Source organism: Tamandua tetradactyla, chromosome 12, assembly GCF_023851605.1.
Source record: "Tamandua tetradactyla isolate mTamTet1 chromosome 12, mTamTet1.pri, whole genome shotgun sequence".
NCBI classification, from domain to species: Eukaryota; Metazoa; Chordata; class Mammalia; order Pilosa; family Myrmecophagidae; genus Tamandua; species Tamandua tetradactyla.
Window position 1 is genome coordinate 28056509 of NC_135338.1, and position 22555 is coordinate 28079063.

General features: G+C 44.3%; 1 protein-coding gene and 1 long non-coding RNA gene across 5 annotated transcripts in view; one reads left to right on the top strand and one right to left on the bottom strand.

The window, feature by feature from the left end:
- SMOC1 (SPARC related modular calcium binding 1) overlaps positions 1-22555 on the top strand; it is a 154623-nt gene that overhangs the window by 117004 nt on the left and 15064 nt on the right. For 3 of the 4 annotated variants that reach the window (XM_077122856.1, XM_077122859.1, XM_077122860.1), the window contains exons 6-9: positions 833-922; positions 2823-2903; positions 18236-18428; positions 18938-19020. In XM_077122856.1, coding sequence (XP_076978971.1) covers positions 833-922; positions 2823-2903; positions 18236-18428; positions 18938-19020 — 447 coding nt within the window. The remainder of the gene's footprint in view (positions 1-832; positions 923-2822; positions 2904-18235; positions 18429-18937; positions 19021-22555) is intronic. The other variant, XM_077122858.1, reaches the window with a different exon arrangement.
- Positions 12978-17133, bottom strand: LOC143651930 (uncharacterized). The gene is made up of 3 exons (XR_013160334.1): positions 16943-17133; positions 15014-15233; positions 12978-13708 (listed from the first exon to the last, which is right to left on the bottom strand). It is a non-coding gene; the product is annotated as an uncharacterized LOC143651930 (long non-coding RNA).

Here is a 22555-nt window from a genome sequence, read left to right on the forward strand (position 1 = left end):
CAGGTAAATAAACAGACTGCACTAACTAATGACTGGTATTGGTTCTCACTCTGCAGAGCTGCTGACACTACTAGAAAGAGAAGTACTAGGATTTGGTTCCTGGGAGCACTGTTCTCCCCTCACCTATGGTAGAGATTTTAGAGCAAATCCATGGTGATTTCTGTACTTTTCTGGTCTCTTCCCATGTATTTGCCCCATCACTTACTGGGAATCAGAGTGCATGGTGTTTCATAGTCTGAAATGTTTTAAGATTTCCTGAGTCTCTTCAGTTCAGTGTGCTGGAGAGAAAATGGTCCTTCTTGCTCACCCTTCAGATAAGGAAGGAGAAATGACTAGGAATTTGGAAGGGAGTCACACCCAGGTGTCTTCTCCTCAATCGCTTAAAGCAGGACCTTTGGGAAAGGAGTTGAGGTGGTACCTTTCACAGGAGGACATGAAGTATCTGGGGACACCAGAATTAAATGCTACAAGGTGTCTGACTTTATCCTAACATGCTTGGCCAAATTCAGGGCTGCTGGGGAAGGCACCTGCACCCAGCTTTCCTCTGAGGAGGAGCAATGGCTGACAGAGTCATGCTGGTATACTCGGATTTGTGAGAAGGTACTCCCAAGCCATGAAACCATAGCTCCTTTTTGTCCTTCCCCTGGGATGGTAGGTGTGCACCTGAATTTGTTTTTGTTGGTGTCTCTTTGTGGATTTCTTTTTCCATCTTGCTCTTTTCTTCTCTCTTCCTTCTCTTTGATCTCTTCATTGGGACTTGGCCGGGCCATGTGCAAACCCCAACCATTCAACAGTGCTGGAGAGTAGATAGTATTTACCTCAATAATGGTAGTCTCTTTTCGATTCTTTTTAACCCTCAATTCAGATGATGGTTCCAAGCCGACACCCACGATGGAGACTCAGCCTGTGTTCGATGGAGATGGTAAGCTCTTGGATTACTTTTGGCTCTCATTCTCCCATCCATTTTCAGATTTGGGACAGTTATTTTCTTTGGATGTTTATTTAAGCTTTCTTGTTTTTTCTTTTTATAATTTCAATTTTTTCCCAATTTAAGCAGGGTTGTTTTAACCTTTTAAAAAATGCAAATCGTCCAAGGAACTGGTACACTCTCCACTTCTGGAAGGGCCCTCTGTTCTCTCCAAGCTTCCTGCCTGTCTCCTGATGTCCAACAATAACACAGCATGGACAGACCCCTTGAGCTGCCAAGACCAAGGAGTCATGGCTGTAAAAGAAATTCAGGCCGGCAGTGTCCCTTCAGTAAATTAACCAGCACTTAAAGTGCCAGCTCTCTGCCTAGCATTGTGCTAAGGGATGAAAGAGAAGTACAAGAAATGTAAGCCTTTGCTCTTGAGCCAATTGCAACTGTTAGTGAGCGTTATGCATTAAAGTGTATGGTCTCAGTTTTTATTGTAATTGATATTTATGGAAGAAAGTGACAGAAATAGTCTGGGAAAAGACTATGAAGAGGTGGGACTTGAGTTGGACCTTGAAGATGGAAGGACGGAATCAGGGCTTTCTAAGCATAGGAGCTAGCATAATGAAAGGAAGCAATGTGGTAGGCACACTGTACACTTGGAAAGTAGCAAGGAAAGAGATTGGTTAGTTGAATTGGTTTGACTAGATTATAGGGACCTTGGAGAGTTGAATCATGATGTTTGGGAGAAATTTCACACCTGAAATTCCAGGTCAAGAGGGGATAAAGTGGTCAGGTGCAAAGTGGAGGCTGGATGTCCCAATGTGGAGAGTAGACAGGAGAAGCGTGGGGTGCAGAAGGCTGTCCTTGATTCTGGGTTTCAGCTGTTTAGGGCTTACATTCCTTACTATACTTTACTGAGTGCTCCAGGTTCCTGTGAGGAGAAAAAGAAATGTTGGCAGAATGTGGTTTCCAGAAACTCCCGTCTCTCGGTACAATAGGCAGCAAACTTTTGGCAGCTCTTGGCTGAGTGTATCCAGACCTGGATCATGAGACAGGACAGTGAGACAGGAATACGAAAAGGGATCCTGCTGCTGGTTGTCACTGTGGCTAGGGATAGCCCTAAAACATGCTCAGCTCTCAAAGAAGGATTTAAATGTAGTCCATTTAGTGGAGCATGTGTGTTCATGACTGGAAGTAATTCCAACAGCTCTCCCCAAAAGTCTTGGTTCTCTGGCAAGCTTGAGGAGGTGGGGGTGAGGTATGGAATGGAGACCATGCTAGTTTGAGAGACTTTCCCAACACCCCCAGTGGTGGTCTTGATTACACTGCAGTACGTTTAGGGTAATCCAGGATTGTCACACCATCTGTCCAATGGGTGACCCAAGCCCTGGAGAACTGGAGGCTTTGTTAATGAGAAATCATTAGTAATGGAATTAAAGAGGAGATTAGACCCATTCCTTTCTTTCCTCTTCTGGAGCTGAGTCTCAGCAAGCTGAAATCTGTTGTGGCTCAGCTGTTTCCTCTAAAATGGTCTCTGTGGTTTGTTTGGCCCTCGTTTGTTGATTTATCCCCTTTAAATCTTCTCCCAGGGAAGCAGCTGAGATGGGCTTGGCTTGGCCCACGTTCTCAGCGCCTGGGATAATATTTTTATTCCTGGATGGAGTGGCTCAGCGCCTCTGGACTCTGACTATTCATTCTCCCTCCCAGCACAGGAGGTCCTTGTGGGCTCCCATTCCCTCATGCGAGAGAAGCTTCCATTGTGAGGAAGGGAAGGGGCACCAGAATGAGGTGGATGTGGAATGAGGGAAGCTGAAATCTCAGGCTTTAGATACCCTGGGCTTTGAGAAAAGCTATCAAAAGATTACACCCAAGTCATAATTTATTTTCTGTCTCCTTTCCCTTTCAGAAATCACAGCTCCCACTCTGTGGATTAAGCATTTGGTAATCAAGGATTCCAAACTGAACAACACCAATGTAAGAAATTCAGGTAAATAGTCTTCCCTGGATTATATACAAACCTGATCTGTCCATCATAGGTCCTTGGTTTCTCCATGACTACCCACATGTGGACTGGGGCAAGCCATGGAGCCTATCCTGGTCCTCAGTTTTCACTGCTGCAAATGTGGAGATTGGATGAGTTGACCTTTCAAGTTTAATTTTTTTCAGTTTTTATCTCAGGGATCACCTTTCATGAGTGGTTGATCCTTTGAGCTAAAAAGCTTTTGACTGTATATTTTAATATTTTAATTTACTTTCCACATGCCATGCTGGAGAATTTGAAAGGAGAATAGCTGGGCATGGAAAAGTTGGACTTCAAGTCTCTACACACTATATATATTTAAGATTATTGTCATGTCTTTTCTGTACTGATCTTTTGGGGTCTTTAAGTGGCTAGGTTTTGGCACTGCCTGAACCTCTTTAAGAAAGGTGAAAAGTTTTTAAGGGCAATCAGATTTGTAGGATATATTGGCAGAGTTCATTTACCATCAATGAAGGCCAAAGTTAATCTTAATCAATAGGGAAATTAATTAACAAATACAATCTGTATTTCTATCAGGGAGTTTCATTCTTATTTCAGTCTAAGACTTCAGTGTGAGAAATGCCACTCTGTAATTTATGCCTGTTTTTGAATTTAGCCATATCATCTTTGCCTTATAGACAGTAAGGACTATGAACAAAAGAGACACTCCTTTAAAACAGCAGGCAGGGTTTTGCATGTCTGTATATTAATGAATATGCTGCAATTGGCCCTTTTTAGGGTTATGTGTATGCAGTTTGGTCTTCAAGGGGACACAGTATGGAGACTAGAGTGCCCAGCACATGAACTTTTTAGGCAGCTCGCATAGCTCTTTACTCTTTAGACTACATAGTGAATCCATCCAGCTTCTGTTGATGTTTTCTGTGACTTGGGCTGATCAGTAACTCTCCATCTCTTCTGGTTCCCTGTTTGATATAAACTGGAGGTGTGGAATAGTGGGTGGGAAGGAGACTGTGTGTGGGTGCCTTTGACAGCTCAGTGCAGTGGTCAAAGCTCAGACTTTGAAATCAGAGAAATCGGGGTTCACATTCTGACTCCACCACTTAGCAAGTGACCCCAATCGAGTCAAATCGTCCCCCTGAGCCCCAGTTCTCATCGGTACCATGGTATTGTGGTCTCTCCCCACCAAAGTACTGTGGTTTAAAAGTTAATTGAGTTAATGTCTTGTGACACTTAACGGATGTGTGGCTAAGTGATAAATAGTAAGTGTGTGATAAATTGTACATACTTGTGTTTATTATTGTCATTGTTATTGGTGGAAGGAATAGGAATTTTTATGATACTGCTTAGAATGAAAATTGTTCAGTTAGGAAAGAATTTATATTTGTCACCCTAGGCAAAAGTGTCTATTAGGCAGACTTCTTCTCCTCTTCTACCCTTCCCCCACTGCCCACCCCACTCTCCACTCCACCCCCCGCCGTTAGACAAACATGATAAGTAAGAGAAGTGGTGTTGGTGCCTCTAGCACTCAATGCTGAAAGTGACATCTGGAGGTGCTCTCCCCGTTTCCTTAACCCCTAGCAGGTCTGCAGGGCTCCAGTGAGAGGGTTAATTCTCATTCTGTGACCAAGTGGTAGGTGTAGGGTAAGCTCTCAAATTGTACAGCACTTTTTTCCTGAGACACTCATTTGGCCCTCAACAATTGCAACCTTGAATTTCTTTTTCATATATACCAGTGCTTAATTTTTCCACTCAGACTATAAGCTTTGCAAGGGCAATGACTTTCTAGTTCTAGAAGCACAGAACTAGATTCATCTGTCTTTCTGCTATAGGAGCAGCTCAGTGTGGTTGTTTGCTTTGGAAAAGGATGGAGGAGGTGAGTCATCATGTTGATGATCATCTCAGAAGACAAGTCAGGATCATCACCCAAATAATAGCTGGTCTGTGACAGGTCCTACTGAACCTCATGTGCTAACGCATTTGCATTTCACCGGAACTGTGTGAGGCAGGTATTATTAGTGTCCCCATCTTACAGATGAAGGAAGGGAGGCTTAGAGAGCGAGCAAGTAACTTGTGGCGGATCACACAGTGACTAGTTGGGACTGGAGATCCTTTGAGTCCTTGGGATTAAAGCACCTCTCTTCTTGGGCCGTATTCTTGGCATGTAGTAGTGGGGCAATGTCAAGGCACTTACTTGATGGTCTTTGCTTCTGCTCAAATTCTTCTGCTTTCCCTTCTCACTTCCCATATATAGTTTCTAACGGGGTGGGGACCAGGCCATGTTGAGAAATGGTTTCCAGGCAAGTTCAGCCACCTTCTTTTTGTCAGATTGACCTGGCCACTTTATTTTGTCCTAGTTGGCCCCAGTCATCTCTGTAAGGTTAGTGATAAGGCAAGATATTAAGGGAAGAGATAGCGTTTCCCTGAGGGAAACTGAGACCCAGGATAATTATCAAGGAATGGTGCTTAGGAATTTCTTAATGAACTGAGACTTTCTTCATCATGATCAGCTGTTAATACTGGCCGAATGTCTGCCAATCTTCTTGATGTCCTTATGTGTTAAGGACATGGTGCCACACGGGCATATTCTAGGGCTTGGCAAACTGTGGCCCACTGGCCAAACTAGGTTGGCTGCCTGTTTTTGCAAATAAAGTCTTTTTTGGAACTCAGCCACACCAATTTATGGCTGTTTTCTGATACAGCAGGAGAATTAGAAGTTGCAACAGAGACTATATGGCCTTCAAAGCCTAAAATATTTACTGTCTGACCCTTTATAGAAAATGTTGCTGACCCCTGGAATATATCATTGAACTAGAAGCATTTGAATGAGTGTATGTTATGATGGTGCCTTACGCAAATTTTTTTGCCCCTCTCAGAGACCTAGCAGAAGGAGGGGCTGTGCCTTCTGAGATGTTTTCTGACGTGCCCAGCACAGGAACTCTTTAAGCAGTTCACATTGCTGTTTACTCACTTACACGAACAGTCCTTTGCCAAGTGTTGACGTCCTATTGTGCTGTTTTACTTTCACAGATGGGTTGCCAAAGAAGCATCCTGAGGTTTGGCTTTTATAGACAGGATGCCTGGGGAATCTTTTGGATCAGAATTGAAAACTCTGTAATAGCAGAACCATTTTGGTGTCAGGCAAACCTATAGATCTGGTTTCCAAAACTAGTTTCCCAGTGGGAGGCTGGGTGACCTTCCTTGAGCCTTGGTTTCCTTATATGTAAAATTACTGGGGCCTTGAAGGATTTTTGTGAGGATCTAACAATGTGTGTAAAATCCCCGGGACACAGTAAGTGTACCATAAGTGATAAACAAAAAACAGTGGTTGCTTTTGATGGAATATCTTTATGTATTGCTAGGTACTTTTTAATCCCAATATTATCTTATTGGGTTTAATGAGAAGTCAGATATATTTTAATGATAATGTGTGTCTGGGCAGCTGGCTCAGGTATGGGCCTCTGTATCAGACACCTGGGTGAGTTTCTCCATAGAGTTTGATTAAAAATTCTGGGGTCAGGGGGACTTCAGCCTGCATCTCTGGGAAGGTTGAAGAAGAATTCTGAGAAGTCATTCTAGGTGAGAGGTCTTCTTCCCTGCAATCTCTCAAAGAGGCTAAGAGGCCATCCCGGTTTCTTTTACACCCCAAACATCCTTCTTTCACACTCAGACCCTGTGACGCCAGGTTTGTTTTTTGGCCTGCGGACTGTTGATGTTGGAAAGGTTCCACTGGGCAGCTTGAAGTTTTGCAATAACATGACACATAGGTCTGCAGACTTATCCTGTCTTCTTCCCTCCTCCTGGAGATTCTGGTCCCTGTTTTTAAGGCTTTGTCGTGTGTGTTCACTATCGTCAGTGCTTGTCAGGTTCAGCATTGACAGGTTTGCCCCTTTGGTCTTCTCTTTGATTTCTCTTCCGTTTGTACCTGGTGAGGTGGAGGAATTCTTTTTGCATTCAAGAAGATGGTGTCCCTGGCCAATTAACATCCTAGAACGTGAGAACAGGCCTCTTCTTATAGATGAATATTGTCCAGAAACTCTGTTCTGTTTTTGTAAGGAAATACGAACTCTTGTTGAGCTTTTTGTTTCAGACTCTCTACCAAGACATTTGACATCCAAAGAGTTAAAAAAAAATTATCACTTTTTTTATAGAGGAGAGTGGTTTCATTTAATCTGTTCTATTCTCTGATCCTACTGCTTCTAATTTTACTATACACAGGCAGTTTCCTACACCTGTGATTTATAAAAGTCTTTTTTTCTTCTTCCTATGTGACAAAATTTTGGGCTTTCTTCTCTGGGAAAATACTATCTCTCAGGAAATATGCTCTTGTTGAGCCCTAACTTTTCTCTTTGTGCAGCACTGTCATGCTTCCAGGGCCCAACGCCTCCTTTTTCTCTGTCCTGGGATGATTGGACAACTCTAGTAGGCGTTAATGGAATAGACTTCCCTTCTTTCTTCCCCATCTCTTTCTTCCCTTCATCTCCGTCTTTTCTCATTAACTTCTTTTATGATCTGATTGATCAGGGATGTCAAGAAAGCCCTAGAACCACGCCCTGTGAGCTAAATCCAAAAAGATCATACCTGTGCCCTCTGGCCTCCATGACTGGCAGCATTCCCTTTTGCACATCAATGAGTGGAGCAGCTCAGAGTAACTCTGTCCTGCTGTAGACAGAGCCATCAGCATGGACACAAGGCAGACCTGCATTTCTTGTCAGTTTTACCATGAAAATGACTCCCAGCCTTCTTGTGCATGAGAGTGCTTGTGTTTGCCCAAGTCACTGGGCATGTTGGAGACACACTTGTCCAGAGTCCCTGACCTCACCTGCCAGTGCCGGTATTTTGCTTTTCTAGGCCTGCCTAGGGCCCCTTGGATGCATTTTGGAGTGCTCTTCACTCACCCCGAAGGTTCCTGCTGGGATAGCCACAGTGATTGGGATCAAGGGTCACTGAGGCAACTGCACCTCCTGGATCCCCCATCCCCCAATCCAGCCCTCTCACCCGCCTAAAAACCACAGAGTGATGTAATGACCTGAGGCCTAGAAAAATAAACAGCTCTCAGGGAAACCAGCGGTAGCCGTTATAAGCAAATACCCCACAGCCACCTGGAACCCTACACATGACGCGATTGGAAGGAAGAATGAGTAATCCACTAACGTTAGCAGCTGAGGACGGGTCTGGGCTTGTGTGCATTTAAAATGTCTATATAAAAACAAACCCTTGATGTTTATTTCTATCACTGGCCTTCTGGGTGTCTGCCCATTTATCTTATGCAGGTGCCACAGTCTATCATGGCCACTGAGACTACAGCTGGGATGTGGATGGTGTACGTGGGGTCACCATCCCTATGGCTTCCTCCGTGGCCACCGAGGCCTTGCTCTTTCTCAAGTTTCCCCTTTGCAGAGAGGAGTGCTAAGCACATTCAGAGGCAGCAGAGAGCCTAACCCCACAGTCCATTTTTACCTTGTTTTAAAATTAGCTTTCCCAGTTGATTTGCAGCCTCTTCCCACGTTGTCTGCTTGGGACACAGAGGAGTGAGAGAGGGCGGGGTGTGGGACTGTATGCATCGACCTCTGGCACTTGCTCCACCTGCAGAGGTTTTGTTTCCAGAGGTAAGTATGTATGTTTTTTTGTTCTTAAATAGCAAAATCTTATGTCCCAATATTTTTCATTCAGGCCTTTGCTGATAAAATACTGAAATCAAATGTACTGCCAAAGTATTATAATTGGCTTATTCCAAAATTTGCTGGACTCAGCTCTAGTCTCTGCTTTGGTCTGAGGATCCTCGTTTTGGGTTTATTTGTAAAGTGGCTTTGGAAGTAGGAAGGTGTCTATCTCATAAACACACTCACACATGCAACTTTAGTGCTTTATTTTGACAAAAGTAAAAATATCCCTTTCATCGTCCCTCTTTGCCCTGTGCTTTGTCCTCCTTTCTTTTCTGCATTTTTATTTACTAGCTCTTGCTCCTTAAAGTACAGAGTCTGTTGGGTTAAGGTCAGTGAAGTTCTTGAGAAAAACTTAGTTTTTGTCATTGCAAAAATATTTTTTTGGTGGAAGCGTTATGTCAGCTCACTTAATGGCATGAGACAATTGAGATAGTACCTGTATTTGTCAGGGTTCTCTAGAGAAACAGAACCAAAAGGAGATACCTGTAAATATGAGACTTATAAAAGTGTCTCTTGGGAGTACAAGAGTCCAGAACCTATAGAAAAGACTGCAAAGCTGTCAACTCCAATGAAGTTCCTTGATGAACTCTCCAGGAGAGGCTGCTGGCTGAAGGAGTAGTGAAAATTCTCTCTTCTCCCTTAAAAGTCTTCAACTGATTGGATCAAATCCAACTGATTGGATTCTCTCCTTGCAGAAGACACACCCTTAGTTGATCGTAGATGTAATCAGTGACAGATGCAATCAACTGACTAAGATTTAATAAACCAGCCTTTTGGTTTATCAACTAGCCATGAAATATGCTTGCAGTAATAGTTAGGCCGGCGCTTGCTTGACCAGACAACTGGGCACCATCACCTGGCCATATTGACATGTGAACCCAACCATCATAGTTCTTTTTCTAAAATTTGAGTGGAAATGGTCAGTGATGCTTTGGGGAAAAAGTAATGTTGCTGTTTTAAATGCCTACATGCTATTTTGAGACAATTTGTCATAGAAGAAATATCCTCTGTAGAATTTATGTCTTATTCTCCTCCTTCCCAGGAAATCAGTCTCTTGGTGTGGGGAGGAAGTTGTCACCACTTCTGACCATGGTGTACCATGCAAGGCCATTTTTGGTTCTGCAGAAACGGTTTAGAAAAGCTGATTTGGTTTGTAATTGTCCCTTACACCTCCTCACCCATGACACTGCATTGCAGTAGCATGTCCTATTTACCATGCCCCCTGCAAACGCTCCTGTGAGTGGCTGTTCTCAGCCAGGGTCAGGGCTGTGGGATGGGTGTTGTTAGTTTTGCTCTGAGGATGGGGCCTCTGAATCATTGCAAGTTGGATGTGTCTTGCATGCCACACTGCAGTCCCACAGAACAGCAGCAGGGAGAACCTGAAGGCACTGAGTTTCTCACCCTTGGTTCAGCCCCTTCCTTTGTGCTCGGATTCCACTGGGAAGAAGGCAGAGGTTGGATTGGGTCTCTGAGCCATGGGGAAGTGCACCTGATCCTGTCTAATTGTGGACCATGAGAGTGGGAAGGAGCTGGAGATCATCTGGTACCACCTCTTCATTTTACATGAGAAAGCAGGAACATACACTAGTTAAGGCCCTTTTCCAGGGACACAGGTCCAGCACCAATTATGATGTACCAAGGTGTCTACTTGGTGCCAAGAGGGCTGACTGCTGGGCTGTGGTATACCAAGGGGAGGGGTAGTGGATGTGATCTGTTCCAGTGTAGATGGATGTCTTATCACTGACACTGTTCTCAATTACTGGCATGGTGATCATAAAAGCAAGCTGACCCTTAGCTATAGTATTACTTTTTTAATTCACCTACACACTGTGAACCTTTTCATTGCTTGAAACATGGGCAGACCACTCCCAGTACCCTGCCCTTGGTCAGCCCCTGAAGTTCAGGAATGGAGATTAGTCATTCACAGAGCTAGGTCAGAAAGACTGTCCTTACTCCACATTTTCTGAGGATCCTGGTACCTTAGACCAGTTAATAATAATAGCAACTACCATTTATCAAGTCCTTACTCTGGGCCAGGCACCCAGTTAATGTTTGACATATACTATTGCTTTTAATATTAGCAACGACCCTATTGTTACCCTACTTTTATGGGCAAGGAACCTGGGATTTAGAGAGCCTAAGGAAAGTGCCCAAGGTTCTAAGGCTATGAGGGGGTAAAGTCTGGACCCCGAAGCCCATGGTGCCCAGACTGCAGTAATAGATTACTCTATTACCAACTGTTGACATTCATGAAATGGCAACAGAATCTCTCCTTTGCACCAGACCCTTCATTGGAGTGTGCAGAAGCAGGAGTGATGACCATTTACTAGTGCTTTCAGTCTTGCCGAGGAAGCTCCATCCCACCCCCTTTTCCTGCACCATCTTCTCTCTGCCTTCCATGGATTCCCTTTGGCCTTTGGAAATAGCCATCCAGCTGAGCTTCTATACCATTCTCACTTTTCTGGAGCTGGGGGTGAAGAACAATCTCTTCTCTTGGTTGATTCTTTAACCAGAGGGGTGCCTTCCTCCAGAGAAGTGTCTAAGATGGTTCCTTTTGTAGATTAAGGCTGGGTTTTGATGTTATCTTTTCACTTCATTTTGCTGCCTATTCTGTGGGCAGAGGGTCTTTAGATTACACAACATGGGGGAACCCCATTCCAGTGGAAGAGATGACCGATTTTAATCTGCAAATTCTGCTTCTATTCTCCCTACTCCTACTTCCAAGCAGACGCACACCTGAGCACAATTTCAGGGGCTGAATTTGTTCTGTGTCTCAGTGAGTTTCCTGTGCTGGCAGGGCCGCTCCTCTGTGCCTTTCCTTTTCTGGGCCTATTGTTTGCCCTTTGTTCCAAAGGAGCCCCGAGTGAGGGTTCTGTGAGTTCCTCTCCTCCTTAGGGGCTTCTTGGAGTGGCTGGATGACTCTGGCTTACATGGGTGCTGAGACTCAGGAATTGGTGATGGCCAAGTGACAGACTCATCGATGAGTATGAGGGACAGAACCAGCGCAGCAAATGGTGCTTGGAAAATTGGTTCTCTGGGGGCCACTTAACCCCCACTGTGAAAAAACGCAAAGTCCACAAATAGGAAAAATAACTTATTCACAGAGTTGGCTTGAAACCATAGACGTTAAACTGCATGCGGCTAAGTAAACAAAAAGGGCCTGCACGGTGATGTACCATAAATCACTTCCAAAGATTATGGTCTGCAGCAGACTCCCTGCTTTGGGAGTACCAAGCTCCAGTCCCTGTGCTGGCCTTGCAAAAACAGTAACTTGGTCCTATTTTTCCTCCTTTTGCTTCTGCAGTCCCTTCCTCTGCCAAATTCTCAGCTACCCAGCAGTTCTGGAATCATCCTGATACCACATGTTCAAACGTTGACCCAGAGAATACTGAGGCAGGAGCCACACGATTTCTTATGCCTCTGGAATTTCATATTGTGATTTAGAGAAGTTGTTTTTAACACAGTGTTTGTTATTTTGAGTTATCTTTCAGCATTTCATTCATTTTTGATAAGGGCCTAAGTGGGTGTGAGGCATTTGAATGAGCTTCAGGGTAATTGTAGGTGACACAACATTAGTGTTTTCCTTAATATTTTTGGCTCAGTGGGATGATTCCTTTTGCAATGAAGCATAAATAAGCTCCACTCATTTTTCAGGCCAAGTAATCTTTTATTGATTTTTCTCCTAAGAAAATTCAGTGCTTGATAGTCTGAGGGTTGAGTATAGCACTTTCCCAGGATGAAGCAAAGGAACAAATGAGCCTCTGTGGTTTCATTTGGCATTTACTAAACAGTGAGCAGCCCCACCTCTAGAATGACAGAACAGAATTCTGTGGTTGGAGATAGTATAGCAGGAATTCAAGCAATATAGGGATTTTTGGACCAAATATTCTTTATGGATCTGTTCAGTCTGAGGTTGAAAATGAGGACCTGGGAGCCCTGGGATGGGTGTGGTGAGGGTTCAGGCAGGAGAGTCCTTGCTCTCTAGGAGCTTGCAGTCTAGTTAAGTCAAGGTGTCTAGGGACAAGGAATACCTGAACAGATAATCAGTCTTAGCAGAGGGTGACTTCACCATAGGTCAGGGGCCCTCAGGCAAAGCTTCAGAGGTGCAGGAAGGCCTTAAACGAGGTAGATTAAGATCTTGTTGCTAGTTCTTTCTTCTTGCTATGTCTTATAGAACTTTTCTGGTCTTTCCAGCACTTGACATGGTGCTAGCACACAGTACACATTCTGTAACAGCCTGTGTGAGAACCTAGGTTCACAAAGCTCCCTGACCTTCTTAGAACCCTCTTTGTGAGCCCTATCTCATCTGTGGCTCAGGTTGCTGTTGAGGTCAGAGACTCTAGTAACACTCTCCTCTCTTAGGACATTGCCCTCAGCTTACTTGCTTCCGCTTCCATGTTCTTTCAGGACAGCTGGAGTAGCTGCCCTTAATTACCAAAGGACTCCCCACCTAGGAAGAGAGCTTCTGGTTCTTTCTGTAGGAAGATTGTGTCATTCATCATGATATCTTATTGAAGCACCTCTCTCTACTCTTTTCCTTCCACTACCATGAAATTCCCTTGCTTTTCCCTCCGAAAGTTCACATGTTAGGTCTACTGAAACCTGATGACTATGTTTTCAGAAGATGCTTGGTTGTAGGGTCACCCCAGTGTTGGGCATTCAATACTGTACCCCACAAAAGACATATTCAAATCTTAATCTATACTCCTGAGGGTGTGAACCCATAAATAAATAAAGCGTTTGAAGATGTTATAAGGCCTGGACTCATTTGTGAAGAAGCTCTTCAAAGATCCTATTTAGATGAGGTCGCATTGAATAAGGGCCGGCCTTAATCCATGTGGCTTTAGTCTTTATTAGGAGAAGAAATCCAGGCAGATATAGACAACTGAGCAGAAGAAGTAGAAGCCAGAAGGAGAAGCCAAGTAACTGAGGCAGAGATACAAGCCAGGGAACCCCAAGGATTGTGGCAAGTCAGACTGGAAATGCTGTAGACTCTGGAAGAAAGCAGGACTTCACAAAATTGTAAAGCAATAAATTCTCTTTGTTTAAGCAACCCATTGTATGGTACTTGTCATAGCAGCCCTGGCTCACTACAGACACCCAGGATTTCTGCTCTCCTGTCTGCTCCTTCCTTCTGCAGTTTCTCCTCTGGAAGACAGCAACCAAAAAGCAAAACCAGTCCAAGGAACCAAAATTCAGATCTTCTAATGTTTACATTTGTTACACTTTTGTTAAAAAAAAAGAAAAAAAGGCTGACGAAGAAGAAAAATTTCCCAAGATAAACTATGGACTAAAATCAAGATTGGGGATTAGTGTAGGATTTAGGTGTTTCATGCTCTCCTTTGCTTCTAATTCCTACCAGTAATTGAGGTACAGAGAAGCATGGTGCCAGCTACAACAGCTAGAGCTGTTCTCTGTGCTTGTTCCTGTTTTGGCTGGGTGCTTAAGAATCTGTGCCCTGGGCCTGAAGATGATTTATATTCATCTGTTAGAGCCTGGTTCTCTCTCCTGTCTCTCTGCCTTCCCTCTCCCACCTCACTTGGGTCCTGCCTAGCCTTGGAACTATGTGTCACTGATGGTAGAGGGGTCTGTGAGTTTTCTGGGGGCAAAGGCTGGACTGTGGTTTCATTTCTTCTATAAGGCACTACTGCTTCTCTTAGTCAGTCAGAGGTTTGTGAATGAAACTTAAACCACACAAGGCCTGGCTCCCACTTCTTCTCTGCCCTCTCTCAGGGACAGTACAATAGTGAGTGGGTATGTGTAAGTGTATAAAAATGTGTGCTCAACCATTCCCATCCCACACCCCCTTGGGCAGCGCTGTTGCTCCCTCTCCCCAGATGTTAATGTTGTCCAACTGATTACAGATGGGTCCTGGCCTGGTCTCAGAGATAGCAGGCCAAACCACCTAATCTTGTCATCCTTCCCTGAACTTTCCTAAGCTGAGGTTGAGTGTTTCAGAACAGTGACTGCCCACTTCTGAAGAATTCCCTCTCATAGCCAATGACCATGCAGAGACTCTAGCAATAGATTCCTTGTCTAGCATTCTAGAAGCAAAATTTCTTGGCACCTGGGAAAATTGATGGGTTCACGTGAGAAGTGACTGAGATGGGCAGAGGTTAACAGTGACCCCAAGGATGGGGTGGGTTGGCTTCTGGTTCCTCATATATGCCTCTCAGTACTTACTGATTAGCATTTGCATGGCCTCTGGAGAAATGCTGAGAAAGTAATTGATAAATTGGTGAAAGAGCTTGAGGGGATTACAGCAATACTTATGAGGGTTATTGATAATTGAGGAATTGAGCAAATCTAGGTGTTTCAGTTATCTGTTGCTGTGTTACAAAACACTCCAAAAGGAATGGCTGGCAATTAAAATAATGTATTATTTTTAATATTTCTCTGGGTTGGCTGGGTAGTTCCTTGACTGGTTTTACCTGAATTCTCTTCTGGACTCACCTGGAAGATAAACGGGGCTGGAGTGTCCAAGACGATTTTGTCTGGAAGCGAGTGCTGACTAAGGACTGAGCCCCTTCGATTGTTCTCTCGATGGCCTCTCATCTCTACTGGGCTAGAACAGCTTCCTGACCAGCTGGTCTCAGGGTGACTTCCCAGAAAAGGGAAAGTGGATGTAGCAACGCCTGGACCTGCATAGCACTTGGCATCACTCTGTCATGTTCTGTTGGTCAAAGCAAATCAGAGTGGAAGAGTCTATGCAGGACCATCTAATGTGGGGAGACCATAGTGTAACAATCTGCCACACCAAGTGAAAGGAAAACAAGTTAATATGAAAATCAGGGGTCAGATTAACCTGTGGCAATGAAGACAATATTGCAAAGAGGTGAAGAGCATGGGGTGGGGGTGGGGTGGGAGAGGGGAGCAGACAGCATGGACTCGAATTCCATCTCTGCCACTTCCTCCTTGTATGACCTTGAGCAAATTACTCAATCTGTATGTCTGCAACCTCCTCTGTTGAGTGAGGATAATAATAGCACCTATCTGAGAGGCTCAAATGAGTTTGTAGTGAGTTCATACCAGGAAAGCACCTGGTACAAAGCCTGGCTCATGGTCAGCACTCAAACAGATGGTAACTATTATTATTTATTTTACAGCTGTGTAATAGAGGGTGAGTTACAAATTTGGCTTTACATTTTCCAGTTCAGAGTCAAAGAATACTTAGGTACGAGATTTGTAGTGTGCTTAAGCTGAAAACAAATAATTGGTTTGGAAGTTGTGCCATGTTGAACAGGCAACTCTGATTTTTTACATGCTTGATTTCAAGGCAGCAGATCTGGGTTGGTTTGCAAAACAATTGACCTAGAGAAATTTCACACTTGCATGTAACCTTCTCAATAACTTTATGACCCCTCCCCGAACAGTTTTACAAACTAGTAAGCTTTCTTATTTTTTGTTTTGTTTTCCGTAGAACTTCAGAAAGCTCCTCTGGAAGCTTACTAGACATTTCAGAATAGTCTTCAAGAGTTTCCAGAAATCCATCAACAGGGCCCAAGCCATGGGTTCCCATCTCATTTTAGATGGCTCCTCCTCACAATTCCATGGGTTTCAGGATCCCCAGTGGTGGCTCATCACTCGCTCTGCCCCTTGGAATGCCGCCCCTCCCACTTTTTATGTCTCACTTTCAGTCTGATTTATGGCTTTAGAATGTTGGCCTGGCGAGCCCATATTTAAAGCCTCTGTCAGAGGTTGTTACACAAACGTGGTGCCAGTAAAAAAAGCTGTTTTCCTTTGGCTTTGCTCCTCTGTCACCTTTTTCATGTCATGAAAAAGGACATGAAAAAGGAGTGGAATCTCATGTCACGAGGCAGGAAAATGAAGCCACCAAATTGGAGTTAGGCTAGCCAATGAAAAATTTGCATAATCTCCTTGAAGTTGCCTGAAACCATCCTAGCCAGGGGTGGATATCGAAGTTCTGGGCTTTCAAGCCAGGTTTCACCAAGGCCTCCTTCTTCCACTCAGTTTAGGTTTCTTTCCTACGCTGTCTCTTGATGCCATTCCGGTGGCAGTTACATTTAGGTCATGTTTGTCAACTATTTCAGACTCCTGCCAAGGAGATTCTGTTTTAGCGTTGCTGTGTTTGCATTGTGAAAACAATATGTGTTTTCATTTTCCAGATTCAAAATGATATTTTAACATTAAATATGCTATCCAGACCTGCCTCTTGTCCCTCAGATATTTTTATGCCCCTAAGGAAATATTCCCCTATCCTGAAATAAGAATCACTGGGCTGTCGTTTTCACCATTTTCCCTAGGAGTGAATAAGGCTGAGAATCATCTTCCTATCATTTGCCTTCTCTCTAAGACAGGGGTTGAGCTACTTTGTGTTTCTGGTTCAACTACGGGTTGTTTAAGCATATAGGCTTGATGTACCTGTGTCATTACTTCAGGGTTTGGCTTCTTGAGAGTCGAGTCAAGTTTCTCTGATTTCAGCCGTCTGTGCTGCAGTGTGCTGAGTAGCACTTCTCCACACTCTCGCTACCAGCTCCTGACTCCAGAATAGTATTTCTGTGACATGCCGTGAAAATTTCATAGGATGTCCAAGGGTTATTGCTGTTACCTTCTTCAAGAGGAAAGTGGTGGAATAATGCTCATAATGCAGTAAATGAAATCAGATGACAATACAGGTTTATGATGCGAGCTCCCCCCCCCTTTTTTGTGGTTAAAGAAATGACTTGCGTGTGTGTGTGCATTTTAAAAGGTCTAGGAAAGACACAGTGTTTAACTTTGGAGGGATTATGGGTTTTTCAAATATTTCTTCTTTTTTATTTCTTTATAATATGAAAAGAACCCAAATGCTATTTATTTTTCATAATGAAAGAAAAGAAGAGGAAAGCCATGCAGATTGACAGGTTGACTGGTAGAATTTTTCAGGTAAGGTGCTGGGAAGATCTGAGAACATCCTGAACTGGCCACCCCTTGGCACACCACACTGCACGCCCTCTCAGACTGGGCCAGACCCCTGGGCAACCAGGTTTGGCAGTTCAGATCCTCTCCCATGTCTCCCGAGACCGCTGTGTGCAGACGCTGTCCTGTTGAGCCTGTCTTCCCTCTTCCATTGGATGGCCACAGTGTGTGCAGCCAGATCCTTCCATTCAGTCCACTCTGTTCCACTCAGTTGGCAGATGGGAAGAAGCCTGGGCTGGACCTTATTCCAGTTCTTCTTGGGTGGTGAACATTGCTCCCCCAAGGCTGGCAGCCCAGGGCTCCGTCTTGCTGTGTCTGGGCTTGGCGAGAATGTCCGTACAGGTAGGTATTCCTGAGTCATCTCACAGGACAGCCAGACCCCTGTATCAATCTCTCCTGGAGCGAGCAAACAGTGCATCAGCAGGAACGTTCCTGAAAGCAGTCAGTAAATTTCACCCCAAGGGCAGACTCCTGTTCTGATAAGGAGGAGCCCTGCAGCCCCTGGCTGACTTGCTGCAACAGGAGAACCCACTGGGTTTGATGCTGATGAGCTCAGGCAGCAGAGTGGCCACAGGGAGCTCCCGGGCCTCTAGTCCCTGCACAACAGGCTGGTATGGAAACACAGCTTTGGGTCTATGGTGCTTCATCAGTGAAGCCAGCAGTTCCTGGGTGCCAGGTCTGGCCCTTGTTCTTTACGTGAAGCTCTGAACACAGAAGGCAGGAGTGATGAGTCACCACAGGCTTTGTCTTCTCTTGCAGAGAAAGTCCACTCCTGTGACCAGGAGAGGCAGAGTGCCCTGGAAGAGGCCCGGCAGAATCCTCGTGAGGGCATTGTCATCCCCGAGTGTGCCCCCGGGGGCCTCTATAAGCCAGTGCAGTGCCACCAGTCCACTGGTTACTGCTGGTGTGTGCTGGTGGACACGGGGCGCCCGCTACCTGGGACCTCCACACGGTAAGGTGACCTGGACCCTTTGGGCTGGGGTGGCGGGGCAAGAGGACCGGCTTCCTGTCATACCGACATCTTCCAGCCTTACTGTCCTGGTTTGCTGGGAGTCATGGCACTAAGAAAGCAACTTCACCATTCCTGAGCAGATGAGGTTCTGGTAGAAAGACACTGGGACTTAGACTCTGGTCGCAGGTCTGTTTCCTAGCTGGGCAACCTTAGAAAAGTACTTAACCTCTCTGAACCTGTGTCCTGATTAGAATATCATTGCTTTGCCTGAGTCACTAGTGTGCAGATATAAGGTGACATCGTTATTAAGCTTGGTGTTAGCAACGTTGCCGACCATATCTCGATGGCAGTGTTTAGGCTGGAATTACTTCGTGGCTGCTGGACAGTGCAGGGAGTATTTTGCTGCCAGCCAGGGAGCTCCTAGGGTTGGTGACATGGATAACTGCTGATCAGTTGTGGCCCAAGTGGGCTCAGCTCCTCCCCCCACCCCTATATTTCTCTCTTCCCAGCTATGTGATGCCCAGCTGTGAGAGCGACGCCAGGGCCAAGAGTGCGGAGGTGGAAGACCCCTTCAAGGACAGGGAGCTGCCAGGTGGGAGATGCTGCTGCCTCTTGCTAGCACAGTCCCCTCTTTCCGTTCCTCCATCCTTCACCCTGCAGAAGCAGCTCCCTGTTCTGAATCTACCCATATGACAGAGTGTGGGATTCTGGGTAGGGGCATCCCATAGGCATGGAGCCATGGGCTCCACATTCTAGCCTGGGATTTGTCCCTAATTAGTCCTGCATCCTTTGGTACATTGTTTATCCTCCTTGTTTTTGCCTCTTTATCCTTAAAATAATGTAGTTATTGGGTTAAAACTCTAACCCCACAATTCTACAGACTTTCTCTCTCCTAAGGGAACTGGGACAATGTTTTGGGTACCGTGACTTCCTATTTCTTGAGCGGTGAAGAGAAGAGAGCTTGCCATAGGGCTGCTTTAGAAGGAGGGAGGGTGGGGACAGTCAGCCTGCCCTGCCGTGATCCCTGGTGACACGGGACTGTCATAGGGCTGTGAGGAATGGCAGAAGTTGGGCGCCCCAGGTCTTCCAAAGGCGGCTGTGCCGGTTTCTCTTGCTTATACTCATCTCTGCCTGCGAGTCCCCGTGAGGTTATTACATATCAGTGATTGAGGATATTGAAGGTATAGTCATTGCTCAGCACAAATTTGGATCCATGCTGGTGGGAGCCGAGCCCGTTTTCCCATTACCCATCAGGACTCCAAAGTGAGAACTGAAAGCAGCGGTCCTGGAAGTCAGGGGATTTCTAAGTGAGGTTTGTGGAAATCACCCTGTTAAAAAAGTGGAGACGTGGAAGCCACAGTACTGCAAGCCATCCCCTCAACAAATGTGCATCGAGATTCTGCTACATGCCTGGCATCAGGACACACACTGTGTATAATCAAAAGTGCAAGAGACTTGCATAGTGGAGGTGACAAATGAATGTTAACATATATAACAACAAGTCGTGGTAAGTTCTCCGAAGAAAAAGAGCAAGGTGGTGTGAGAATGACAGGGAGAACCTGCTTTAGAAATTACGGCTTCTCTGAGAAGATAATTAAATGCTTAATCTGAGACCCGGGGGATGTGGATAGAGAAGAGAATGAAATAATTGTTGCAAAGAAGAAGATTGCATAACAACGTGGATGGACCTTGAGGACATCATGCTCAGTGAGATTAGCCAGAAACAGAAGGACAGATACTGTATGGTCTCACTGTTATGAACTAACATTAATGAATGAACTTGGAGAATTTCAGCTAAGAACAGAGGTCATCAGGAGATAGAAATAAGGTAGATATTGGGTAATTGAAGCTGAAGGGATACAGATTGTGCAACAGGACTGATTGTAAAAATTCAGTACCTAACTAATACAATAATGTTAGTACATTGAATGAGGCTGAATGTGAGAATGATAGAGGGAGGAGGGCTGGGGGCACATATGAAATCAGAAGGAAAGATAGACAATAAAGACTGAGATGGTATAACCTAGGGATCCCTAGAGTGTTTAATGATAGTGATTAAATGTACAGATTAAAAAATGTTTTTGCATGAGGAAGAACAAAGGAATGTCAATATTGCAGGGTGTTGAAAATAGATGGTAATTCATATTTTAAAACTTATGTGTAAGACTGAAGCAAAAAATGTTTATTTGATATAAAATTTGTATTTTGACTATTGCATTTCCTAATATAACTTATATGGACAGTTTAATAGAACACCATAAATACATGGAACCTTGAGTAGGGTAGGTAGGTTTGTCCAGAGTGATGCCTCGAAAAATCCCAGAGTGATTTGAACAGTGAATAAAAAAGTATTTGCAAAGTTCCCTGAGGGATTGGTGAGAAAGGGGGAAAATTCCACTTCCCTAAATAGAGAATTCTTGATATTCTCACAAGCAATGGGGACAACCAAAGCAGTAGACCGAGCCCTCAATCTTGGGGTTTGTTCATATGAAATTTAATACCTCAAAGGATAAGCTAAGCCTACTTAAAATTAGGCCTAAGAGTCACCCCCAGAGAACCTCTTCTGTTACTCAGATGCGGCCTCTCTCTCTCTCAACCAACATGACAAGCAAACTCACTGCCCTCCCCCTCTCTACGTGGGACATGACTCCCAGGGGTGTAAACCTTCCTGGCAACATGGGACAGAAATCCTAGAATGAGCTGGAACTCAGTATCAAGAGATTGAGCAAACTTTCTTGACTAAAAGGGGGAAGAGAGAAATGAGATAAAATAAACTGTCAATGACTGAGAGATTTCAAACAGTCGAGAGATTATCCTGGAGGTTATTCTTACGCATTGTACAGATTTCACCTTTTTAGTTAGGGTATATTGGAGGGGCTGGAGGGAACTGCCTGAAAATGTAGAGCTGTGTTCCAGTAGCCATGTTTCTTGAATATGATTGTATAATGATATAGCGTTCGCAATGTGACTGTGTGACTGTGAAAATCTTGTGTCTGATGCTCTTTTTATCTATGGTATGGACAGATGAGTAAAACATATGGATTAAAAACAAATAAATATTAGGGAAACAAATGTTAAAATAAATTTAGTAGACTGAAATGTTAGTGATCAATGAAAGGGAGTGGTAAGGGGTATGGAAAAAATAGGGGAAACAAAGGCTAAAATATATTGGGTAGATGAAAATATTAGCGGTCCATGAGAGGGAGGGGTAAGGGGTATGGTATGTACGAGTTTTTTTCTTCTTAATTATTTTTCTGAATTGATGCAAATGTTCTAAGAAATGATCACAGTGATGAATATACAACTATGTGATGATATTGTGAGTTATTGATTATATACCAAGAGTGGAATGGTCATATGGCAAGAATGTTCGTGTTTGTATGTTGTTATGCTTAAAAAAAATTTAAAAATATAAAAAAAAGATTGGAGGTTAGTATCCAGGGCCCACTTTGAGTGGGTGGTCATGGATTTATAGGGACATGCATCTGTCCACTGTGTGGTGGTTTTTCCTCCAGCAAAACTTCCCACTAGACATAGAAAAGGTCCATCTATGAGAAAGTTCACCCATGCTTAGGATTTTTCTGGAATCATGCAATGAAGGGAAAGAGTATTTACAAGGGAGAGTATTTACAGGGGAGATTCTATATTTATCATCTAAACAGGATGAGAAGTGAAAGAAGGAGGGTCTTGGATAGATAAAGTGGTAGGTCTACTTGAAGTCAACTATGACTATTGGGAATTCCCTTCTGCTCCCATGCACCTGGCCCAACCCCAAGAGTAGCACTTTTGCATAGCGGCCTGCCTGGCTGGCCATTAGCTTGCGTTTCAAGTGTATTGTTAACTTCACAAAGACCAGGACCCTGTGTGTTGTCCACTATTGTGTCCCTCTGGCAGTTGGTAGAGTGCCTGAGTTGGTACTCAGTAAAAGTGTGTGGATTGGAAGACAATTGAAAACATCATTATCCATTTGGTCTGATGATCCCTTGTGGGCCAGAAGTGGAAAACCATATGAGGCCTGCAAGGATCATCTGAACAGTAGACAAATCCCCAAAGTGGATTTGGCTAGATAAGGCCTTGGAGCAGTTTGGGAAAGGGTGATAGTTGAGGATGCTGTTTACTTGATTATT